Here is a 13793-nt window from a genome sequence, read left to right as displayed (position 1 = left end):
CTAATCAAGGTCTGCAGTTATCCAAGACTATCACTGTTTATTTTCTCCACAACTTAGATCTATAAAATATTTAATAGGCACTGGATGTATTAAACACGTCATCCACTCTTGCTTGGGATCCAGTAAGTGTACATATCCAGGCTTCCTGCCGACAGTGTAGGCTGTCTATTACAGCAAAGAGTTGCATTGTCAGTTTTTATCCAGCAAAGTAACTTACCATAGTGGAAGTGCATCACATTACACTGACTTGCTTCATTTGTTAGGATGACTTGGAAACATCCTCCGCTTCACACTGTGCAGACAAACATGACAAAATGACTGCATACCAAGTGCATAGGGCATAGGTTATTTTGTTTTTCTTGTTTCGCCAGTATCCAAATTTTAATTACAGAATCTGATTCTCAGTGAGTGTTTGATGCCACAGCAAAAATACAATTGTTATAATGATAGATTGCATATTGAGAACTAAGATGAAACATTTTTCAGGCAATGGAAGCTATTTTAACTCTGACGAAAGCATAGATGCATATTAGTTTGTCAGTAGAGATTGTATGGTTCTTTGGCTGTGTGAGAATAAAGGAAAAAACTGAAAAAAGAAGCTAAAAAACCTTGAAAACACCAATATAGTCTTCATCATCCATGCTCACACAATATGATGTAGAGAGTTCTGTGTACTTTTTGCGTTCAGGATGATTACTTGAGCTTTTCCTAACAAGAAATGCCTCTATTATTGTAAAATTACTCCTGAAGAAAATTTCTGAGAAATCTGCTGGGTTGTGTTTGCCTTTGGAGCTTCTCAGTTAGTGCGGAACAGGATTGGGTATTTTTGGGTATATGTGTGTATGTGCTGTGTACACAGATGTGCATGTTTTAGAGGAAGGGTGTGCCTACGGGCCTGCATGTTCTGTAGGCATGCGTGGTGTAATGCTCTGCTGGCTGTTATTTCACACCCACTGCTGCTCTCCCAAAGCTACGCTCCTGCAACCTTCCTCCACTGCAGTGGGCAACAGACGCAACGGTCAACCAGGGAAAAGCGCACTCAGCCTAAATTCATTGAAAAACAGAGATGCAGGATACCACAGTTCTGTCAAATATAGTAGTTATTCTTTCATGTGGTGGGATTTAGCAGTGGCGGGTACAGTTTGTCAGTTTAATTATTTAAAAACGTCTGCCATACAATGTTCAAATTTTGTAGGAAGTACATACAAAAACGGTTGTTTGTGTAACAGTTGTGTTTGTAATCTCATTTCTCTCCTTACAGTTTTCTGTGAAGATCTACGTTCCAGCTTATATTTTGTCAATGCATCTGTGCAAGAGGTAGTGTTTGCCAGCACCACAGGGACATCGGTGCCCTGTCCCGCCGCAGGCGTGCCCCCTGTCTCACTGCGCTGGTACCTGGCCACAGGCGAGGAGATCTATGATGTGCCTGGGATCCGCCATGTGCACCCCAATGGCACCCTTCAGATCTTCCACATCCCCCCTTCCAGCTTCAGCAAACTCATCCATGACAACACCTACTATTGCACAGCGGAGAACCCCTCAGGGAGAATCAGGAGCCAAGATGTCCACATTAAGGCTGGTCAGTTTTTCTGCTCATGAGTGTCTACACTTACCAATCATGGTCCATTATGGGGAGTGGCTTGTCTTAGCTCAGTATTAGCAGTTTTCAATCTTATACACAACACACCTCTCTATCCCTTCCTCCCAGTCCTACGAGAGCCCTACACTGTCCGGGTGGAGGACCAGAAAGCCATGAGAGGCAATGTGGCGGTCTTCAAGTGCATTATCCCTGCCTCAGTGGAGGCCTACATCACTGTTGTGTCCTGGGAGAAAGACACAATGTCAATCAACGCTGAAAGTAAGTCATGGCACCTTTCTTTAATATAGTGACCCCGGCGTAATGTCTGAAAGTTAAAAGTCCAAGAGAACATACAGAATTTGGTAGTTTTGATATTTGGCATCTGTATTCAGTTAGTACTTAGGATCTTGTTTATCTCTTTGCTGAGATGTTCATGAAAGATTCTCATAGTATAAAAGCATATAATATTAAACACAGTCTAGAAGATTTTAGAATTTATATATTTATACCACATATACTGTAGATTTTGGTATAGTTACCACAAACAAATGAGACCAAATCAGTGTGTGCCATCTGGTCAGATGAGGTTGGAAATCTGCTGAATGGTTTTACAGCACAAAAGGAGATTTCTTTATGGTACTAAATGGGCTTTTATTATAAGCTTTCTTGCCATGAGTGCAATGGAATTAGTGGAAAGTTGGTGTAACAAAGCGAAAATACATCAAGCAGTCATAGAAAGAGAGATGAGACACAGATTCATCTTCTTTAGCTTAAGGGTAACATGGTCTTATTTTTGAGAAATGCTATAGCATAAAGTGAGTGAGATATAGGTTTACAGTTTTGTTCACCATAATTATACTGCGATATGAAAGTTAATGCTACAATGTTGTTCTGCAAAAGTGCCAATAGTAACACCTAAACTGAAGTTTATCCTGGCCAAATGACAATATGAAGTGTTGTTTATCATGTGATAAGCATTGTGACACTAGAAGTGTGTGTGGTCTGACTTAACTGTGCAACTCTTCTGACATGAACCCACACGAAGGCCTACCTTGTACCAGCTAGTCGGGCCTGCTCGGTCTCTGTGTGTCTGTCTGTGCATCCGCGTCTGTCTGACCCAATGACAGTGAGGTCCCGTTCCTCCTCCTCTGCCCAGTCCTCCATGAGAGCGCAGGCTGCCAGCCGTGTCACTTAGCCTCAGTGTATTGACCCATTTCTCTGGCTGATAGGAAGCACTGCAGCGCTCCGATCATTCAAATCACTTAAATGGAACGCTCGCCTGTGTGATTGTTTCCCAGCCCTGGGGGGCAAATTCACTTTATGTGGGGCATTTAGCAAACTCAATAGACAAGAGCTAATGTCATTTTGCTTTTGGATGGAGGGCAAATGCTGGCTAGCGACTGCTTTTTTGTTGACGTTTCACATTTGTCCACTGAGGTGAAATCAGCCATGTTGAAATCTATAGCAATCTCTTAACTGTCCACAAATGGATTTGCCCCAAGCATGTTATATGGGCATACACAGTGGTTATGTTACTGATGGAAACTATACTGTAGTTTGTCTCATCTTGAACACATTTATATGTTCTGTTATTACAGTTTAGCTGCAAGTGTGAAGGTAAATGAATGTTTCAGAAAGCTGGATTTTTGAAAACCTGCTTCTCTTTCACTTGTCATCTTTAAATCAAGTTTCTGCACGGTCAAAGCAAAGTATTTATCTTGAGCCATAAAAATCATCAAATCTGTAGCCGTCAGCCATGTAAACGCTGTCAAAAAAATCTTACAGCCACCAATCCACTGCTCTTCCCCATGCTAAATAATGGATGACGGAAGCCTATGAATCCATGAGCAAATGGTCTTTATTCACATCTCAGTGCACACATCCTACCGACGCTCCGTCCATTCCCCTCATCCTCTAGTACACACATTTTAAGTGCAATTTCTGTGCGTGTGTACCCACATCTGCGAGTCTATACGCATACTAACTGACAGCTCGACGCAAGATTGCTCAACCCCTCATCTTGATGACCAAGCTTTCACATTTTAATTTTTAATGAATAAAAATAGTATCAACACTTGGACTTCAAACAAAAAACTTTTTGAAATATAGCTCTTCTTTCTCTGACATGAATAATTGAATTGGCTTTTCAGTTTGGAAGGTGTAGCATGATGTGGAGCGCCTGTCAGACAGGCTCTCTGTAAGTCTCACTGGACGTAGACCTTTTTGAGTTGTTGCAGGGTAGACGAACAAAGCACCACTTAAAGAACCCTGTTGTCCATTAGAATAGAATGGAAAATAATGATGAAAAATACATTTAGTCAGGACATCCAATAAAAGTAAAAGGTCAGTATAGCTGTCTAATGCAGTGGTTTTATAGTGGACTTGGGTTTTAACAGAAGCACTTCAGAAAATATCCACTTCATGCTCCAATATCGACTTGACTCTTTATTGTACGGTTTGATCTTTCTGATGTATTTTCTCTTGTATTTGTATCAAGAAATGTCTGGACAAGTTGATTTGCTTTAGAAACAAGTTGAATTGTTTCACTGAGCAGGATACATTTTTCTCAGTCATACCCACTTAAAAAACACAGTACTGAACTCAATGACTTGTTAATGAAGATGGATATTGTTTTGTATTCTATTCTGTGTAGTAACTTAACCACATGTTGAAACAAGGAATAAAGGGCTAAACTCTTGTTAGACAAGTCAGCACAAGAAAACCGATTCTTATACCCATGAAGGAATGAAATTACTTTAAAATTGTGACTGGAATACAAGATACAGAGCTGGCAGATGTTGTGGGTTTAAACATCACCAGTTTCTCTTAACTCAGCTGTGACTAAATACTGTATAGAAACAGTTGTGTGTCATTTGCTAAATGTGTCTTTGTTCAACAATATGAAATGCTTGCAAACATTAATTTATCTGTGTGCGCATCAAAGAAAGTTTGAGAATTCATCAATTCATTGGCTGAAAACTGTCCCGACTAAGAGGATTTCAGTTATTGTTTAAAAGGGGGAACCAATCAGGACCAAGTCTAATTGTGATGGGTTTACTGCTTTACTATGATTTATAGACACAATAGAGGAAAATCTGTCATTGTATAATAAGGCTCTTAAAAAAGGCCCATTGTCAGGATGGATGAAAATGGCAGCCAGTAACCAGTAACTGGCTGAACGGTGACCAGTAACTGGTTTCTATGTTGTGGCTGATTTGGGTATGTTTTTACTGTTTGTTTTTTCCTTCTTGTTTTAGCAAGGAATTAAGTTGAGATGCATTTGTGTTTGTTGGTAATTTACTGTTACTACATTTTGTGCATCTTGATCATATAGAAGATGTATAAGCCCAGAATTGTGTTGCTTTTTAACACTGGATTTGTGTCAATACAGTGCTGAGAAACTGTGTCCTATACAGTATGTGTGTAATACAGCTGAGCTGTTTTGAAATGGCAGTTTCAAAACAACAAAATGTTGGTAATGGTGGAGTGGAGCAGTGTGTGTTCATATGGGTTTGCAGGTGTTGGTAAAGGGCCCTGTTGTATGGTGGATTACCCATGTCCTAACTTACTAAAGGCTGAATTTCCTTTAAAATAGAGCCCGACTGATTTATCAGCAAACATAAGTCCATTGTGGATGTATCAATATATGTCAACTGATGAATGACAAGAAGTTGAAGTTCGGAAAGGCCAAAGGTACGTTTAGAAACTGTAACCATTCTATAATTTATCCACAAGAGAGAAAGAATTTATTTTTCAAACTGTAAAAAAAAACCAAAAAATACAGACAAAATTAAGGGAACCATAACAAAAAAAATATTTTTTATGTTATTGGTTGTGTAAAAAATATATTGGGAGATATATCATGATTTTTTAAACTCTCAAATGTCAATAACACAATGTGTCTCAAAGATCCTGTATCAGTTTGGCTATACTTTAAAATACTGTTGCAAGAACAGTAGCACTATCTCAAGAGATTGAAATCAGAAGAGATAAGAAGGCCCAGATGATCACTGTGATTAAATTCTGAGTGATTAGCATTACCATAGCTCACCAAGAAAACATTAAAAACACTAAACAAGCCTGAAAAAAAAACCCTTAAACCTTGTACTTTCATTTTGGATCATACCTGCTGCACACGTGTGTACCTCCTGTAGGGATGCGTTGCGATTGACTGTGTGAGGATGCGGCTGTGTTGCTGTGCAGGGCCATTCCCCAGGTGCAGCCTGTGCTGCAGTCACTGAGGAGGCCTTGTAGTCATTTGCCTTGGCCTGATGCTGCCTGCTCTGCATTCAGCACCAGTAGGGCCGAGAGGGGGCCGACCCCCCAGCAATACTGCAGACACTCACACACACATACAAAAAGACACACACACACTCACACACACCCACATGGGGGCTTCTTTTCATTCAGCACACGAGCTGAGCACAAGGGCCGTCGGCCATCACACCACAGATTCTCTTTGCTCTGCTCAACCCTCCCTCATCTCTCCTCTGTTTCAATCTTCTCCTCTTTTACTCATTCTCCTTCTTTTCACATTTTCCATTACTATCTCATTCACACATATTAACTATTACATTAGTAAACATACCTTTAACATCTACTTATTTCTTCCACATCACTGAATGAACATTAATGATGGTTAATATCTCATATTAAACATCACTCAGTGCTGCTGGGTTTGGAAGCGTGTAGAGATAGTTGTTTCAGGATATTACAGATTAACACTTTCGGTCTGGCCAATTGCTGAGCCATCTTGTGCCTTTCACAGGTTCTTTCATGTTTGCTGACATTTGGGATGTGTATTGGAGTTATTTCTGCAGCCCGTCTCGATCCCTGCAGCCACTGCCGAAAGGAAGACAAGCCAGCCACACTATGTCGGTTTAATTGCCTGTGTGTAATGGGCCTTTGAAGTAAATATCGAGAGCTACTATCAAAAGGCTGCTGGACATTATCATGTATTTCCACAGTGCCCACTGTTTCTCCTTCACTCCCCTTTCTCCATTTCAAGGCAGCTACAAAGCCGGGCTGGTATGGAACCATGCAAATGTCTGTGAGTTTAGGGTCGCACAGTTGATGGCAATTGATTTAAGCAAAACTAAGCCGACCCGTGTGTTTTCAGTTCATCTGTGGATACACTCAGTCAACCCTGAGAGGAACCGGGTGTGTTTGGCCACACAGTATTAACAGTTATGATTGTTTTCAGGTTACATGAATAACATGAAACAACAGCATAAATGAAAATAAAAGGAAGGTTATATATATAGATGTAAATTCTTTGCCTTCCCGATTCAAAGCTCAAAGGTGGATTAAGCGATTCTGTGTGGCTACAGTTGATCCTGCCAAGATAGCATTCAGAGAGAACGAGACAGTTTCCCAGAGCCAGCGCACCAGCTGCAGGCAGCGGTACTCACAACTCCCGTGCTACTATAGCAAACATCCCGCCAACAACATATCCTGGCAAACTAGAAAGTAAGCTGAATGTTCATGGGACAGTAATTTAATGTTACCGGACACACAAATGTGACACAGGTAGCTGCTTGCTAACTAACCAGTTGGGATTAGCTATCACAGACTTTAGCAAACAAGACAATACTGACTGATTGGTTTTGTGAAATATAACAAACTAATGATTCACACACCTGTCAAGTAGAAACAGAGAAACCTCCACATCTCTCTCCATGCCTTTCAACTCTCAAAGGTTTCTCCACCATTCCCTCACCGATGTTAACGCGACCCTTCCCCCTTGCCTGATCATAGCACTTCTTTTTTTTTTTTGTTCTTCTGACTTTCTCCTCTTTCGCTGTTCCTTGGCCATCTCTCCTTCTTGACAATGCAGTTATGTTGTGGAGTATATGCTGCCTTCCATGCACTCGCCTCAGCCTCGCCGCTGGCCTTCGTCTGCAGTCCCAATCAATCCCATCCAAAACTCCACATGGTCTGGCAGTAACTGAAGGGTAGACTACTCCTTCTCCTTCCCTTGGTAATCCTTAAATTGGTACTATCCGTTAGAATGTGCCAGATTTACCGACTCTCGCTCCCACTGCCCCCTTTCCCCCATCTCCCCTCTTCTCTTCTTCTTTCCCGAACACCCCTCTTGCTGATTGCCTGGAATAATGTTGAGAGGCTCGGTCAGAGACCGCGCGGAGCCGACCGCGTGGAGGTATGCGCTGAATTTGACAAAAAGTGTACCGGATTAGAGTCGCTGACCACACCTTTAAGTGTATTTTTAGAGGGATTGTAACTTTCTTGTGTTACTGTTGCCCAATTGTAGACATCTGTCTAGAGGGTAGAATGGGAGTTAATCTGCCATATATTGTGTGTTGTAGCCTACAGGTAGTATGTAATAATGGCTGTCTTTTTTTAGGAGTAGCCTTGCAGCTTGCTCGCTGTCGGTTTTGCCCTTTTCATAGAATGCTATGTAGGAAGCACAGCAACTGGCGCAGCACAACCTTGAGCTGGGGGCTGGGGGTGGGTGGGTAATGGTTTTACTGGTCCCTGTGTGGTGGATATGTAGAAGGAGGGGAAGGAAGGAGGGGGAGAGAGAAGAGAGGATAACTAACTCTCTCTCTCTCCCTTTTTTTCCTCTCCGTCCCTGCCTCGCTCTGTCGACAGGCAGGGTTTGGACTCTGACGTGTGACAGGCTCGATGTAGAGTCTTTTTCCAGCATTCGTCATTCTGTCCGCCCATGATTGGCTGGAGTATTGTTATTCACACAGAAAAATGGTTCAGGTGGCCTGTGGAGACTGGAGTGTTTGTATGGATGGATGGACAGACATCACAAACACACACGCATACGTACATGTGCATATCTACACGTGCATCCCACACGGAGCAGGATTATACTCTGACGCAGAACAATGCTGGCAGATAAATAACAGATAAATGAAAATAAATCCAGGTTATGTGGTAAGCGTCTCTCATGTTGAATTCACTGTGTCCTCTCACAAGCTGCGAGCTAGCTCTCTCCTCACACCCTGTGGCAGGGGCTTAGCAAGATAAATAAAGGGTTGCACTGAGGGAAAAAAAAAAAAAAACAGAAGAAAATCAATACCTGTGTGCATGAATCTGGCTGCAGCTGCCACAAAGAATTATGGGAACATGACGGGTAGATACACTTGGGCTGGGCAGCATGCAGGCAGTATGATAAGCTATAAGGGTAAAAGAAAAAAAACCCAGAAACTTGCTGAGCCCCATGAAAACAAGATAAAAATTACGTTACTAAAAAATGTGACAGACAGACAGACAGACAGATAGATAAATACAGTATGTAAATATATTAATAATTTTATCTACATGTTTTTCAAAAAATAAGTTTCAAAGTTCTATACAAAAGAGAGAGAGACATAAAATCAAGAATAATCAGATAGATCAGAGTTTAAAAAAAAAAAAATAGATAATGGTTATTTAGCCTCTGCTTTGTATTGAAATTCAAACAGCTGCAGTCATTTCAGAAATGGCTAATATGCAGTGTTTGGTATAGTATGATGGTATCATGATTGTGTCAGACCTTACGATGCAGTGTAGCAATGTTATGAATGCTTCATTACCATATTGCATGTAGAAAACAAATAAATATGCAACTATAATAGCATGCTTATTAATATGTTACAAATATGTCACAAGTGTCCAGTAGCACCGTAAAACATCACCATTCGATTATACTCTGCCTGCTCACTACGTCTCCCTCCACACAGCCTGCTCCAGTCTTAGCCTGAGACTGACAGAGATATTAATTAAATTGGGTGATGCCCTTTCTCTCTCTTTACTGCACTGGTGCTGCAATGATCACACTCCCACCTCCATACTGTGCTGTTTGCTCACCAATAACCGCAATTTGTTCTTTATTAAACTCTCGGGGCTGGGAATAATTAGGGTGTGAGCTGGAGGTGGTAGTGTATCTGTGTGTGTGTGTGTGTGTGTGTGTGTGTGTGTGTGTGTGTGTGCGTGCTTGTGTGTGCACACGTATGTGTATATTTGAGCGCAGGCAGGAGGAGGAGGAGGACACGGAGTAGGAGGGCTGGGGGAGAGATACTAAACACTGCTTAATCTTTGATAAACAGTTAGGTCTCCTTTGTGCCACTGCAATTTGGCACATCTTCTCCAGGCCGCTCAGTGCTGTGCTGGGCTAGCTCATGGCTGCTGCCTCCGTGGCTCCCAGACCTGGATAGAAGCCAGGTCATGCGTGGCTCCCTGCCAAGATACAGATTAGCTATAAGCGCAACATGAGCTAATCGTGGAAGGAGCCACCAATTAATTGGCACTTAGACATTCTGTGGACTGTATAGATTTGAGGCTGGATTTTATCAGTGGATCAAAGTGATTGGCGTGGTTGTCACTGACGGTCAGATATATTCATGTCACAAATTTGAAAAAAAAGATGAATTGTGTAGGTGCATATATCCTAGATGCGTCTTCCTAATGATGAAGTTGAAAGCTGAAAGCTGTTATTATATTAATCTGCTGAGAGGGCTGGGCTAGGCCAGGTTGTGTGTATTTGGGTTTGTGTGTGTTTGTTCGGAGGGATATTTATACACAGAGATGTTCTTCCTGCCTGGGTGGGAGAAGGCAACATGACAGGGATGATGCAGTCAGGCCTGAACATCTTTTGAATGCAAGGTGACATAATGAATGTTGCAGTTTTGGTGCAGAGATGATGAACATCATACCCAGTTCTACAGCACATTATACAAGGTTGACAGGACCTTGTGTACAGCACGTTGACAGTAATTTGTCATTAAGAGACAGTGATTTTCAGGCAGTTAACTAATTCTCATTTGTATGTAAGATTATCAGAGAAAGCCGGATAAAAAAAACCTGAAATAAGTGCTGTAGTAATGCCTGTGTTGCTGCCTGCTGAGCACTACGTGATTACTCTCTGTCAGTGATAAAGAAAATAAAAGGTGATCCCTTCCACCTCTCCATCTCATCCATGTTTAACCCTGCTGTACTTTGACGTCAGAGAAAATTTTGGAAAAAAACAAAAGGATTTGCGGGGAAGACCTTTGACTGGCGAAGAAGGCTGCTTGAATCGTGGCATCTGTGGGAGAACCTGCAGAGAGGTTGATGTGCATTTAAACATCAGTTTGTTTGTGTGTGTGGTCGGGAGACAGAGAAGGAGGGGAGAAAAGTGTATTAGTGTGTGTTTTGGTGTGTAGGAGGAGGAAAAGGGGGAGCTGGCTGTGAATGGTTGCTCTTATCGCATGCATGCAGCTGCTGCAGTGTCTTTGAGAGACAGAGGGGCTGTCCAAGCATGCCACTGACAGCCTCCCTCCCTCTCTATATCCCTCACTCAGTCTTTCCCTCTTTCTATCCCTGTTTGCGCTGCATTTTACAACAAGGAAGCGAGCGGAAGAAAGAAAGAGGGGGAAAAAAATCATGATGTAAAGCTTTAATGCAGATTCATGAATTACAGGCCCTCAGTTTCACATCCTGCTGATGATTCTTATAATAAGGGACAGGCAATAAATTAAATGTCACTGGACATCACCACATTGCCCCGCTTGATGTATGATTGTTTCCACTGTCTCGTTTTGTTGACACAGACATTTTTACCATTTCAGTAACTCATGGTTGTTTACATTCATAAGCTCAACAGGCCTAAAATGTGGCTTGTGCTATTATCATATTATTCAGACATTAACAATTTAAAAATGTCATTTCCTTTTTTTCCTGTAAAGAAGTAAATATTCAGCTTATCAGATTGTTTTCTCTCCACAAAATCACCTCATAGTAGTTTCAAGCAGGATGGTAAAAATGCAGAGGAATTTAGATATAAGAAACTAAAAGCATAAAGAAATAAAGAACTAAAGAAAGCAGTACCAACCTTGGCTGTCCCACAAGTCAGTTATGAGATAGTTATGAGTCAGCCCCCCCCCACCATGCTAATCAAAACTACGAATAATGAAGTGAATTAATTCAGTAGGGAGCCGGTGCCAGTATAAAGGTGACCTGTGGAAAGGTATTTCCAAGACGAGCCGCCAAGGGAAATCACCTTGATAGATGGACGTCTCAGGCAGCTAGGGAAGTGATATCCCCAAGTACTATAATGCATGTTGCATGCAGAGTGTATTCTGGGATTTGTCATCCCCCTCCCACCTCACACATTTTTGCCCAGGTGCCCTGTCATGTATCGCTACACTCCTGCAGCAGTATTTTTCAAGCTGTGATGTGTAACCTTGACTCTGATAGAAGAGTGGAGGAGCAGATGGTGAGAAAGGATGATTAAAAATCAGTTTGGTCCGCAAGTTCTGGCAAGACTGGAGAAAGACACTTCATGTGTTTATTCAAGGTGATTTTTAAATTTTGTTTTGTATATTTATTTATTTTTTATCAACTACACTGACTGAATTTACAAAAAAAAAAATGGACATTTTATGTTCATTACATTCATTTAGTTATGGTAAACTGAAAGCTGAATTACAATTAGATTGGAAACATAAAAGGATTTTTAATCTAAATAAAAGTATTAATGTTTATGACAATAGTATAGAAATATGTGACAACAAATATTAACAGGCAATTCTTGCATCAAGGGCAAAATGAAATTTCATAGCTGTATATTTTCAATTTTTCTAAAATGGAGGAATAATCTGATTTATTTACATTTACTGTATCCAAAAATAGGGCTGACAGTATTTTGGGAAATTAAATCTTTATTTTCATTCAATAAACTGAAATCTAAAACAGTTATTTATATTGATTGTAGGACTATTTTATTGTGATGATAACTAAGACTTTACTGGTTATTTAAATGCAAGATTTAAAATAATTATACTGTGTTTCATTCAAGATATATTTATATGTTTGAAATGAATGGCTTGAAAGAATTCTACTCTGCATGCAAACTCTCACCCGTGAAAACATTAAAAGAACTAACCAACCAACGCTCTACATTTTGTCTTAGGTAAGTAAACCCATTTTTTTTTTTTTTTTTAGAAATGCTTGCATAATCCGTTAGTTCCACTCGGCAACTTTAGAGAGCGATACAATACTGAGGGACTCTGTGTAAAAATAATTCAGAGGACAAAAAAATTAAACTGATAAGCGAATGCATGAAGGGTCCTTTGCATAATCCGAGTTAATCCATAATGCAGAATACAGAATGAACTGTCTAAAAATATATCTGACAGCCTTCAGACAGCAAAGGAAACATGTTCAATTGGCATGTTACGTGCTACTGCGCTTTCTGCAGCCATCAATAATAATATTAATGATACAGGTTTTGTTTTTACTTTGCATTTTCCCAAATGTATTGTTAATAACAGTGCAAAAAAAAAAATACCAAAATGAAACAAATCAATTATATTATTGTATAAAGACAGTTGAATTTGATGTTTTTGTGTGTGTGGTTTGTTGGACAAGCAGTGATGAACCCCAAATAGAGTGCATAGAGTAAATAGGCATGTTGTTGCTGAGGGCCTGAGTTTACGCTGTCAGCTCTGCCTGATTGGCTGGAGCTTGCTGTGACTCGGCGTGCGTTTGGCCAATACGGTTCGCTTGGGCTCCATTCCTTTTTTTTCCCCACCCTAAATAAATTGCCTGGAGAAATTGAACAAAAAATTAGAGAAAGGGAGAGAAAGCCTTTCATCTAATTGAGAAGCTCATATTAGCTGTGGTGGGAAGATAAGCTCTTCTCTCTCAGCATCTATTAAGCTCACTGTCTGTTAGCCAGTTTCTTCTTCATTTCTCTTCAGCTTGATTTTTGTAAGCTGGTACCTCTCTGCACTCAGTGTCAGAGCGGTGCAGGTTTAAAGTTATATGTGTAGTGTGTTCATCTTTGTGTGTCCCAGGTGTTTCTGACAAGCTGCTGTACCTGCACACATGCACACCACTCCAAAATGGAGACCACATCATGCGACCTTGTGCAGCTATTTAGTCACAGCGAAAGACACACACACAAATACGCGCACACACATGTCCTCGGTTCATCAGTTTTGCTGATTATAGCACCCTCCTACACTTGTGAGTATAAATTTATTGTAAGCATGTACTGTGTGTCAATACTGAATAAATGATGAGATGAAACAGCCTTTGACAAATTCATATTCATGCAACCATGAAATATATCAAAAAACAACATTTTGCATATTTCTTTTTCGTGTTAAAAAAAATAATTGGATGGGACCGTGAAAGAAATCTGTACAAAAAAGTGTATGTATGTGACAGAAATTTCAGTAAATTTAAAACATATGTTGTCCTCAGCATGTATGAGTGG

General features: G+C 40.6%; 1 protein-coding gene across 4 annotated transcripts in view; it reads left to right on the top strand.

Moving 5' to 3' along the window:
• The first annotated feature begins 1737 nt into the window (after positions 1 to 1737).
• dscama (Down syndrome cell adhesion molecule a) overlaps positions 1738 to 13793 on the top strand; it is a 66466-nt gene continuing 54410 nt past the window's right edge. For all 4 annotated transcript variants that reach the window (XM_040150650.1, XM_040150648.1, XM_040150649.1 and 1 more), the window contains exon 1: positions 1738 to 1858. In XM_040150650.1, the coding sequence (XP_040006584.1) occupies positions 1753 to 1858 (106 nt within the window). In that variant the 5' untranslated portion in view covers positions 1738 to 1752. The remainder of the gene's footprint in view (positions 1859 to 13793) is intronic.

Source organism: Xiphias gladius, chromosome 17 (genome assembly GCF_016859285.1).
Source record: "Xiphias gladius isolate SHS-SW01 ecotype Sanya breed wild chromosome 17, ASM1685928v1, whole genome shotgun sequence".
Lineage (NCBI taxonomy): Eukaryota > Metazoa > Chordata > Actinopteri > Istiophoriformes > Xiphiidae > Xiphias > Xiphias gladius.
This window is presented reverse-complemented; position numbering and strand designations above follow the sequence as displayed.